This window comes from Myxine glutinosa, chromosome 7 (genome assembly GCF_964187855.1).
Source record: "Myxine glutinosa chromosome 7, kmMyxGlut1.1, whole genome shotgun sequence".
NCBI lineage: Eukaryota > Metazoa > Chordata > Myxini > Myxiniformes > Myxinidae > Myxine > Myxine glutinosa.
The window spans coordinates 147,581,552-147,593,626 of record NC_136267.1 but is presented as its reverse complement, the minus strand read 5'-3'; the positions used below and the strand labels follow the sequence as shown (position 1 = coordinate 147,593,626).

Below are 12,075 nucleotides of genomic sequence, written 5' to 3'. Positions count from 1 at the left end.
TTATTCCACGAGCCGAGAGCATGACCTGCTTATAATGTGCAGTAAGTACAGTACTGTACATTCACTGCTGTGTACTTTGCGTTGTCATGGCTTTCGCGGCCGCGAATTTTAGCCGCACCATAAGCGTGCTTTACGGGATATCCCACCAGATGTGTGAACAAGTCAGCCTCCGCGAGTGAAAGAATGCAAACGCTTCAATAAATCGATACAGTTTGCACCTTCCGGTAAAGCATCCTCAGAGACGTTACACAATGAAAACGCTTCCGGGGAGGTTACCCACCAGGTGTGCAAAGACGTCAACCTCTGCGAGTTATACAATGCAATGCACAATTAAATCTATTCTTGAAATTACCAGATGGGCTCAATACCCACAATGCTCATAATCGTACATATACAGAGCCATGCAGAAAGTATTCAGACTCCTTCACTTTTCTCACATTTTGTTATGTTGCAGCCTAATGCTGAAATCGTTTAAATTCATTTTTCCCTCATCAATCTACACTCAATACCCCATAATGACAAAGAGAAAATAGGATTTTAGAAAGTTTTGCAAATTCATTAAAAAGAAAAGACTGAAATATCACATTGACATAAGTATTCAGACCCTTAACTCAGTACTTAGTTGAAGCACCTTTGGCAGCGATTACAGCCTCGAGACTTCTTGGGTATGACATGCACAAGCTTTGCACACCTGGATTTGGGGATTTTCTGCCATTCTTCTCTGCAGATCCTCTCAAGCTCTGTCAGGTTGGATGGGGACCGTCGGTGGACAGCCATTTTCATGTCTCTCCAGAGATGTTCGATTGGGTTCAAGTCAGGGCTCTGGCTGGGCCACTGAAGGACCTTCGCAGAGTTGTCCCTAAGCCACTCCTGCGTTGTCTTGGCTGTGTGCTTCGGGTCATTGTCCTGTTGGAATAAGAACCTTCGGCCCAGTCTGAGGTCCTGAGCGCTCTGTTTCAGGTTTTCATTAACGATATCTCTGTACTTTGCTCCGTTCATTGTTCCCTCAACCCTGACCAGTCCCCCAGTCCCTGCTGCTGAAAAACACCCCCACAGCATGATTCTCCCACCACCGTGCTTCACCGTTGGGATGGTATTGGGCAGGTGATGAGCGGTGCCTGGCTTCCTCCAGACATGATTCTGTGAATTGAGGCCAAACAGTTCAATCTTGGTTTCATCAGACCACATAATCTTGTTTCTCAGTCCGAGTCCTTTCGGTGCTTTTTTGCAAACTCCAAGCAGGCTTTCATGTGTCTTTCACTGAGGAGAGGCTTCCGTCTGGCCACTCTGCCATGAAGCCCAGATCGGTGGAGTGTTGCAGTGATGGTTGTCCTTCTGAAAGTTCCTCCCATCTCCACACAGGATCTCTGAAACTCAGCCAGAGTAACCATCGGGTTCTTGGTCACCTCTCTTACCAAGGCTCTCCTCCCCCGATTGCTCAGTTTGGCTGGGCGGCCAGCTCTCAGAAGAGTCCTGGTTGTTCCAAACTTCTTCTATTTTATGAATTATGGAGGCTACTGTGCTCTTGGGAACCTTCAATACAGCAGAATATTTTTTTGTCGGCTTCCCCAGATCTGTCCCTCGACACAATCCTGTCTCTGAGCTCTGCAGGCAGTTCCTTCAACCTCATGCCTTGGTTTTTGCTCTCACATGCATTGTCAGCTGTGAGACCTTGTATAGACAGGTGTGTGCCTTTCCAAATCATGTCCAATCAATTGAATTTACCACAGGTGGAATCCAATCAAGCTGTAGAAACATCTCAAAGATGATCAAGAGATATGGGAGGCACCTGAGCTAAATTTCAAATGCCATAGCAAAGGGTCTGAATACTTATGTCAATGTGATATTTCAGTTTTTTCTTTTTAATAAATTTGCAAAACTTTCTAAAAACCTGTTTTCTCTTTGTCAATTATGGGGTATTGAGTGTAGATTGATGAGGGAAAAAATGAATTTCAATGATTTCAGCCTAAGGCTGCAAAATAACAAAATGTGAAAAAAGTGAAGGGGTCTGCATACTTTCTGAATGCACTGTAAATACAGATTGTGTCCTCGATCTCGATCATTGTTCGCGTCTCATTGCTTTGACCTTTTGACTGTCACTCTGCTCATCGTTCAATAATTGCTCCCAAATGGAAGACCAGTGCCAGAGATGAGTCGACTGCCAAGAGGCAAAATAAAGTCATGATCCTTTGCCAGAAGGTGGAGCTGCTCGACCACCTTTCGAGAGAACCAAGTATCAAATACCAAGGTGGTCACCCATGTCCGGAATGTCCACATGGAAAGGATGGAGAAGACTCTCAGAATATGGATTGAGGACAACACGCAGACGAGGGAGTTCATGTTGAAAACCATGATGCTGAACCCTTTCCTAAACCCGCTAATCGAGCACTTTTTGGACGCCATTCCAAAGGTTTCTGAGGAGGAGGAGGCGGAGGCGGGCAGCAATGAGGAAGAGGTGCCGAGGTCCAACCTCACAGTCCAGTTCCGGGGTGAGTTGCTGCATGACATACGGGCGATTATCGACATGGTGCAAGAGACTGACCCAGTCGTGGAGAGGTACCTCAAGTTCAAGAGGGCCTTGGATGATGCACTGCTCCCGTACAGAGCTGCATCAAAACGTGCGGCAATCTGCCAGGCAGCTCCCCATCACCTAATTCTTCAGCCCCGCTCCCTCCACCACAAGACCACCAGCACCCTCTCCTGCCTTCCTCTCAGCGTCCTCACCTTCTCCAACCTCTCCTGGCTCTCCCTGAGTGCAAGATTTTGCTGCAATATCCTTTGGGTCACCCTCAAAGTTAGAGGAATTCTTTGGATTTTAATTAATCAGCATCATTACCATCATCATCATCATCATTTGAAAGTTGCGTGTTTGTAAAATTTAATTTTTAACGGTACGTAAGTGTTTTTTTTTTTTTACTTTCACGATACGGTATGGTTCAGCACATTTAATAAACTGTAAGGGCATTCCTTCAATAAATCGGAAATGGTACTTCACCTGGTGGTGTTTTTTTTTTGTTTTTTTTACTTTCACGATATGGTATGGTTCAGCACATTTAATAAACTGTTAGAGCATTCCTTCAATAAATTGGAAATGGTACTTGGTGTTGTCGTATTTTTTAAAATTGTTTGCATTTTTTTGTGAAACTGTAATCATGTGCATTTGTGGTCGAAAACATTTGAAACTTTAAAAATATTCCTCTATGAATCAGGACCCGCCGGGAACCTATAGCTATAACCCATTGAACCACTAACCCATCCCTCTTTTCCCCATTGAAACAATGCCACGGCACACATTCACAGGATTTTCATCGACCTTCTCAGATTTTCATTGACGTTCGCAGATTTCCATCGGCCTTCGCGGGTTTTGTCACGCCATTTCGGGACTTTCATCAACCTTCGCTGATTATTGTCGATATTCTCAGGATTTGCATCACCATTCACGGATTTTGCTTTGCCGTTTGAGGTTTGGTCCACTCTATTCGCAGATTTTTGCGACTCGGGAACCTAACCCCCATTTTTCCATTGAAACAATGCCATGCTATTCACGGGTTTCGCTATTCGTGGATTTTCCAGGAACATATCCGCCGCGAATAGCGGGGTCCGACTGTATATGTGGGTTTATTTGGCCTCAGGCGAGCAAAACTGGGCAAGGCTGTTCATTCACACAAGTATTCACACCCTTTGACTTTTTTTAAAAACATTTTTTTGTGTTTCAGCCTGAATTTAAAATGGATTACATTTAGATTTTTTGCACTGATTGATACATAATACCGTATTTTCTGGTGTAATAACCACACCTTTTTATCGACAAAAAAGTTAAAAGTTGGGGGTGGGGTAAATACACAGATATAGGAAAAAAGTCTAAAACAATCAATCCTGATTTTCAATTATATTCCAATTGTCACACATATAACAGTAGATCTATATCCCACATAATCGGGGAATGTTTAAAGCTCCAGGGCCGGGTTTGCAATGGCTCTGATGACTCCGAGATGCCAGGCCCCCAATCAGAAGGGGCCTGGAATGATGAAGATAAAAAAAATTTTTAAGTGCATCCATTGCACTATGTTTATATAGAGATTGTGTGTCGAATATAATGCTGCTTTTTAAAAACAGGGGCAAAACCAGTGGGCACTCACCAGGTAGAATAAAGCAGTATACTACACTGACAAAAGGTATTTTAAACAGTATCACCGTATTATAAACCAATTTCAATGGTTGCTGGAAGACAGGGCAGCATGTAGAATGATACTAACGCAATAAACCCCCCCCCCCCCCCCCCCCCAGCACGTACATCATGGGTGATGAAGGTTGTAGTCAAGTTTCATCGAAATAGTGTGTGTAGTTTCAGAAGAAAAAGCAAATTCCTATTTTGGGGGTCAAGCCTAGATCAACTTTGAATCATGTCCAATCAATCAAATTGGCCACAGGTGTACCCCAATCAAGTTGTGGAGACATCTCGAGGACGGTCAAAAGAAATTTGATGCACATGACCTCAATTTTAGTGTCACAGCAAAGCGGTTGAACACTTATTGACATTTCAGCTTTTCATTTTAAATATTTTATAAAATATTATTTAAAAAAAAAATTCACTGACATTATGGGGTATTATGTGAAGATCAGTAACAAAAATATAAATTTAACCCATTTTAAATGCAGGCTGAAACACAACGAAATGTAAAAAAAGGCAAGTGGTGTGAATACATTCTCAAGACACTGTGTGCGAAACACTCAACAACTCCCTTCACGCAACACACCATTAGCATCAGCATCTCCTTTCACACCACACTCATAATCATGATCATGACACCATTGTAAACTAGAACGGCACCCAGTGGAGAGCATACCACCGCCAGGTGAACAGTTTACGTTTTGTATCCCAGAGTAGATCAGAAAATCACAATACAGAATCACATTTAATCAAAATCATCCATCCACAACTTTTTGAGATTAAGTGGTATGAATACTCTTTCGTGTGTGGGGTGGGCATGACATACCTTAGTTGAGAGGGAAATTGTGTCGGTTAGCGTGCTCCGAATGTTGTGTAGAACCACCTCTGTATCTAAGTAGGCCGAATGTCCGGATAAGATCATATATGTGTCTCCATACAAGGGGTGTAGCTATGCTAACTAGATAGGGTCCACAAGGATAAACCCCAGTGTGTAATTGCCCTGTGATTTTTCCCTTTGTTGTTGTTGAATCAAAAAAGGCACTTGACAAGCAAACTGCAACAAGCACGGTAAATGGACCAATTCACTCAACGCCACCAGCTCCGACAAACCTAGCACATTCGCCGATCGGCAAGGAAACATCATGCGAACATTCCCGAAAGACTGGGCTCTGCCCCCTCGATGGCCTGTAGCTGAGAGGGCACGCCCAAAGCTTCATGACGGGGCATGCGTCTGGCGGAGGGTGACGTCAGGGAGACGCGCAACAAACCTTGAGAGAGAGACTGGCCATCTTGTCGTCTTCTTGGTGCGAAATAGTGAGCGGTCGCATTCTTGCTTCTCTCCTGCTGAGTGGACCACGGAGGTCGCTTATACTCGTGGTTGGAGTGATTTGTGGGTTGAGGACGATTGCGTTGGATACGTCGTGTGCTGAGGTGCTGGTTTCAAAATAGCTAGAGCTCAGAACGGCTGAGGAAGGAGAAAAAGGGCTGAGGTGATACGCACCATCTTGGGTACCTCCCTGCACATGGCTTTGGGTCGCTGTGAACCCCGATTGGAATTTGACGGCCTCGTCTGGACATAGAGCTGAGTTCGGCCGATAATTAAACATTTATTTTCTTTACTTTATTATTCCCCCTTGTTCGTAGTGTGTGGCAGAATGTGGAGACGTCTTGTTTAGTTTTATGAGTTACCTCATGTTTTCCTTTGTTCATTATTAATGCAAATAAATTTCTTTGTACATTTTATTCTCTGTCTGTGGAATCGGATGACCACGTGTGTTTCCGATCAGATAAGGCCTCGAGCCTTTCCCACGAGCGCCAAAGACAATTCCGCCAGAGATTGGAGTCTACGCCTCGGAGTGTGAAGCTCGTTTTTGGCCATCCATCACCCTGAGGTGTTCACGACAGGGTTGAAGCAACAATACCTTCTCAAGACACTGTGTGTGAAACTCCCAAGACTCCCTTCACGCAACACACCCTGAGCATCAGCATTTCCTTTCACAACAGTCGGTGTCATTGTCCCTGTGCACAGAGGAAGCTGTAGATGGAGGAAACGTTGAGTTGGATCATGGAGACGGCGTGAAGCTGGAAGGTGTGAAAACATTTTTCTACCTCGGAGACATGCTGAATGGAGAAGGTGGATCAGACTCGGCAACGGTTGCAAGAGTGAGATGTGCATGGAAGAAGTTTCGGGAACTGAGTGGCGTGCTGACAAGGAGGGGAGTGTCGTTGAAGCTGAAGGGAAAGGTGTATGCTGCATGTGTGAGAAGTGTTATGATATATGGGAGCGAGACATGGGTAATGAACATAGAGCAGCAACTAAGGCTGGAAAGGGTGGAAATGCGAATGGTTCGGTGGATGTGAGGAGTATCGTTGAGAGAGAGAAAGACAAATGATGAATTGCGAAAAATTATGGGAATAGAGGCTGTGATGGATGTTGTGAAGAGAAACAGTTTGAGATGATTTGGTCATGTGTTGAGGAAGGCTGAAAGTGACTGGTTGAGAAGAGTGATAGAAATGAATGTAGAAGGAAGTAGAGGATGGGGAAGACCGAGAAAGACTTGGCTAAAGATGGTCGGAGAAGAAATGCTGGCAATGGGGTTAACAAGGAGAGATGCAGAACATAGGACAAAATGGAGAAAATTGTCATGGGGACCGCAAGGCTAACCCCCGCTCTTGCAGGGAAAATGGCCTTAAAATGCCTGTTGTTGTTGTATTCAATCAAAATCATCCGTCAACAACTTTGAGATATTCTGCTGTATATAGTTTTTGGCCCTATCTTCCAATGGTGAAGAATCGCTAAAAAAATTTATACTGGCCGGATCCGAATCCAATGTTCACCAAAATCTAATTCATTTCGTCCTTGTCACATATGCTACCTCACTGCCAAATTTCGTGTGAATCCGTCCACAACTTTTTGAGACACTTTGTTCACAAACAAACAAACAAACAGACAGACAGACAGACAGACAGACAGACAGACAGACAGACAGGGGTGAAAACATAACCTCCATCCACCTTTGGTGATGGAGGTAACAATACTCACTTCAATAATATTATGTCCATCAAATTGAAGTCCATCAAATAATTTCATGAACAGGATGCCAAGTGCCCACACATCGACTGGGGGTCCTTCGTAGCCTTGCTCTGTGATCTCTGGTGCCTTGTAGCCAGGTGTGCCCCAGTCATCGTAAAAATTTTTACCATGTTTGAAAGGTGTGGCCATGTTGAAGTCGATGACCTTGACGCTCCACTGAGAGCTGAAAAGCACATTTTGTAGCTGGAGAATAAACAGAAATCAATATGTTAAAAAAACATTTAACCTTGAGTGATAAATTATATTGAAGGAAAGATGTAAATGTGAATGTGAAGGAAAGACAGGAAAAATTTTTCCAGAAAGAGAAAAGTTTAAAAAAAAACATCCTCTATCAATTTCAGTCAGGAGTTTACATAATATGGAGGCAGCTGAAGCGAGGAAGTAAGACTTTGTTGAGCTGAATGACAGGAATCGAAGGCCACAACATGTGGAGGTGTGAAAGGAAAGAAACTCAGAAGAAGTTTCGCAATCTCGGTAAGGGACAATATTGTTGCGGATATGGGATTTACACCACCATATCCGCTTGTAAATATTCCCCTATTTCCCCAATGCTCCCCAACTCGCCCCAACTCCCCATTCCCTAGTCCCATTTTCTGTAAACAACACTCTGTAGACCCGACCTTCCCCTATTTCCCCCATTAAATGTCGTGCCCAGGTTCACCGCATCTCATGTAAGATAACTATAGGACATCTTGCTAGTTATTCTTAGTCTATGTCAGTTAAGGACTCGTTTCCATTATTCTGACACTTCGTTGCACCAGAATGTGATTGTATGGCACCGTTAGGAAAGTTTAGGACCTTCCAGTACCTCCCCGCAGAACAACAACAACAACAACAACAACAACAACTACAGAAACGACGGGGAGGGCGCGTCCTCACGCCGGCTTGGTTGGGAGGGGGTGTTGGGAGGGCACGAAGCCTTCCCAGCGAGCCGCCATTGAACATGTGCTCGACGGGGTTACCAAGTAGGGGCTCGCTGTCAGCTCCTCGTCAAGGGCGGAGCCCGGTAACCCCCGCACCCAATAGAAGCGGCGGACCGATCCCATATGGGGCGGAGCCAACGAGCCGAGGGCGTGTCACTCCCCGTTGAGCATGCGCACCAGAGGAAGTGGTGACGTCAGATGCGCGCTGAGCTGAAAGAGAAAAGGACGCACCCTCCGAGCGCTGTGAGGCCTCCCCGCATCTCTGGACTGGACCGAGCTGTATTCTGTCCCTGAGCCAAGGTGCACCTTGTGCTGTCGACTGCCTGTCCTTCCCTGCCATCAATCCCTGTGTAAGTCAGTCTTGTCCGTTTGTACGTGGTCTGTCGGGGATAATATAAGACTGTCATTAAGTGCCCATCTTTCTGTGCTTTACCTCATACCCTGTAATCTACCCTTTTCTGCACCACCAATTATATCCTCCTCCGGAGGTCTTGAGAACTGTACCCCTTGCGTCGTGTCGTTTGTCCCAGCCGTTGTGTCCTTTCCTTCATTGATTTAGCATAGCGCGATTTGGTCAACGTCGGGTGGAATCGGGCTAGTCGGGGAATACCTGTTAGGTCGCGGTAATACACCACCGCTCGGTCAAAGTAACATCTTGTCCGCGATCCGTAACATTTGGTGTCAGGAGGTGAGATTGGACCCGAAGCGCGCTTCACGCGCTCGAAATTATTAACGGTGAAATTTGTTTTGTTTTAAAATAAAAACCCGAATTTTGAAAGTCGCGCTATGGCAGATCAAGACGGCTGGGTTCCGGTAGAGGAGAGTGAAGCAGGGTCGATCCAGGACCAAATTGAGGGACATGAGGAGAGCGAAGCAGTGAGGGCGGCAGGTTCGCAAAATGGCGTCCCCGCGCACGAGGTTTCGGGCGCGCAAAATGGCGCCTCGCACATGGCCACGGCGCCCGCGACCGTAGCAGCACCGCTGGTGGATTCGAACCTTTTTTTCCTGCAAATGAGGGCCCTCATGGGACAAATGGGAGACCAAATTGGAGGTTTGAAAAACAGTATAGAGGCTCAGAGTGAGCAAATGGGGGCAATGAGGGGCGAAATGGGGGGAAAAATGGGAGAAATGGGGGAACGGCTAGAAGCTAAATTTGAGGGGTTAGACAACGGGATAAAAGAGGTAAAGAATGGGTTAACGGGGGTGGAAAATAGAATGGCTGCCCAGGAGAATCAGATAGAGGGAGTGAAAAATGGGTTAGAGGGGTTAGAAAACAGTATGGAAGGCAAATTGAGGGACATGAGGGACCAAGCGGAAAGGGAAGTTAAACAAATGGGGCAGCAGATAGAGGGGGTCAGAATGGGGGTAGAAACTAAATTGGATGCTCACAGGGAGGAAATGGAGCAGATGAGGGTGGCATCTGGGCAGGAGATGCAAGTGATGGGAGAGGAAATCAGAAGAGGTGTGAGTGAGGAGGTCGGAGGAGTGCGCGAGGAGGTGAGGCACTGTAAGGAGCGCATGGAGAAGGAGGTGAGAAAGGGGACTGTAAAATTGCAAGGTGGTATAGAGGAGTTGACGCTGGGAGTAGAACAACTGACAGTGGGACAAAAGGAGTTGGGGGACCAGGTAAAGAAGAACACAGCGGTAATAGAGGGTTTAAAATCGACACAGAAGGATGTGAAAAAGGACGTAGGGGTAATTAAAAAAGAGTGTCAGATGGTACATGAGGACCTGACGAGGAAAATGAACAAGGTGGTAGAGGTGATGGAGGTTAAAGAGCGGGAGGTGCGGGAGCACATAGAAAAAAATAAGGTGGAGTTAGAGGAAGAACTTAAGGGGGCGCACGAGGAGATGAAGGAGGTGAAGCAGAAATTAGAAGAAGTGGAAGAAGGGGTGAGCGAAATTAAGAAGCGACGGAGAGAGGATAAGAAAGAGATAAAGGAGGAAGTAAAAGAACTGGTCCAAAGTCTGTGTTCGGATCGTGATGATGTGCTCATTAACCGGATGAGGGATTCGCAGGTGATGGAGGAGAAGCGAAGAGGAAGAGGACCCGGTGTAAGTGGTGACCAATATGGTCGTGCGTATGATGCGCCAGGTGATTTAATAAGCTTGGGGGTCGAGATAGACCCGGATGTTCGTGAGAGGCCAAGAGTGAGGTGTATGGCTGGTCCGGAGGGTATGGAACGAGGGTGCGAGCGAGAGGGTCCGGTGATGGGAGAGGTGCGAGGGGTGAGTGAGCAAGGTTGTGGTGGTATGGAATGGGTAGCGGGTTGCGGAAGTGTGACCCATGCATCGACACCAACAGGGGTAGTTTTTAGAGGGACAGGGGAGGCACGGGAGCCCCTTGGGGGTAATGTACTGTGGGGGCCCGGCCGGTTCGGCCCCGCGCTGACCCCGCAAGGGGCGACGCACGGGGTCCGGCAGGTGGGCAACGACTCACATACGAGGTGGTCCCACAAGGTCCCACTCGCGCCGTATGACGGTGGGTAAGGGTGGCATCCCTGCCACCCTCCCCATGAGGTGGGGGGCAAATGCGCTATAGCTTATGGGGTGTATGGCAGTGAAAACTAGCCCGGGTGGGTTAGGATATTGTGTGTAGGGCCCTAGAAGATGACATTAGGTAACGTTAAGGTTTAGTTAGTGACTGATACCTGTAGTGGGGACGCAGGTAGTTTAGTGTGGATGATAATGATGAGGGAGCGCCATAGTTTAAAGGGACGACTGGGAGGCGCAAGTTTCAGAGGGGAGTAGTTAGATGAGATGATGCTGTGTGAGAACTGGACAGGTGTGTGGAGCAGTGTATGAGTAGTGAGTGTTGTGGATCAGCGCGAATGCGCTTGGGGGAGAGAAGGGTGCAGGCGGCACCAAGTATGAGAGCACAGGTGTGCAAGTGCAGGTGTGTGAAATATATGGAGCAGAGAATGAGTGGTGTGGAGAGAGTTGGAGTAAGTGGTACGGAGTGGTGTGCATGGTGCGAAGGTGTGGATGGGGGAAGAGTGGACCCCTTTCACGAGTACCCGGGGCGGGTAGTGTAAGTGTTAGGTAGAGGGTATAGGTAAATTGTGGTTGGATATTGGCATTTGTGGTGCGGTTGCAGAATGATATTGTGGATGGGTGCATTAGTGTTGTGGAAATGGCTGGGCGTGTAGCCTGTTAGTGTGTGTAGTTGGTTTGGGCACTCCACCACTGTGAGGATGTCGGCCAGGTGAGGCCGCAGGTGGGCTCTGGGAGCCGTTAGCGTCAGTGGGTGCCTGAGGATCCCGGGTGTGGATCGGGCAGCCCGTGCCAGAGAGGGCACTGAGGGGGTGAGAGTGCGAGAGGGCCTTCCCCAGTTAGTTAGGTTAGGGTGAGGAGCAGGTGGGCTCGGTAGGCAACTACAGTGGTGGAGGTGTGCAGGTGGGTAGACCTGCTGGGAGAGCTACACGTCGCAGCCCAGAAATTGTGCGAGGGCACCGGGAGATGAATCGGGGGAGTGAGACCCCAAATTGATGAGCACCACAGTTTGGTCAATGGGAATTGGTTTTTAGAACCCATAGTGTAAGCTGGCCAATGGATTGGCAGGGAAAGACCCCGGGTAATGTAAAGTTGTTAAAGTCATTTAGGAAATAGTTAGGATTGATGAACCTGTCGCACCATACGCAGCCACTTACCTGAGGTGGTGATGATGACTCCACACCTGTGTTCCTTTGTTCTGTGTTGCAGGAAAGGAGAATTGCTGTGTGGATTTGGGAGACGCATCACGACGTGGATGAGACATTGGGGTGATTCCATCTCTCCCTCCTTAGGAGGGACTGATGATGAATTGGTGATGGCAAATTTTGATGTTGAGTTGGAGATGGCAAATTTTGATGAGAGTTGGAAATGGCAAATTTGATTGGTTAGGAGGG

General features: G+C 47.0%; 1 protein-coding gene across 1 annotated transcript in view; it reads right to left on the bottom strand.

The window, feature by feature from the left end:
* LOC137431726 (uncharacterized) overlaps positions 1-12,075 on the bottom strand; it is a 188,095-nt gene that overhangs the window by 48,945 nt on the left and 127,075 nt on the right. The window contains exon 41 of the mRNA XM_078782396.1: positions 7,215-7,448. Within this exon, the coding sequence (XP_078638522.1) occupies positions 7,215-7,448 (234 nt within the window). The remainder of the gene's footprint in view (positions 1-7,214; positions 7,449-12,075) is intronic.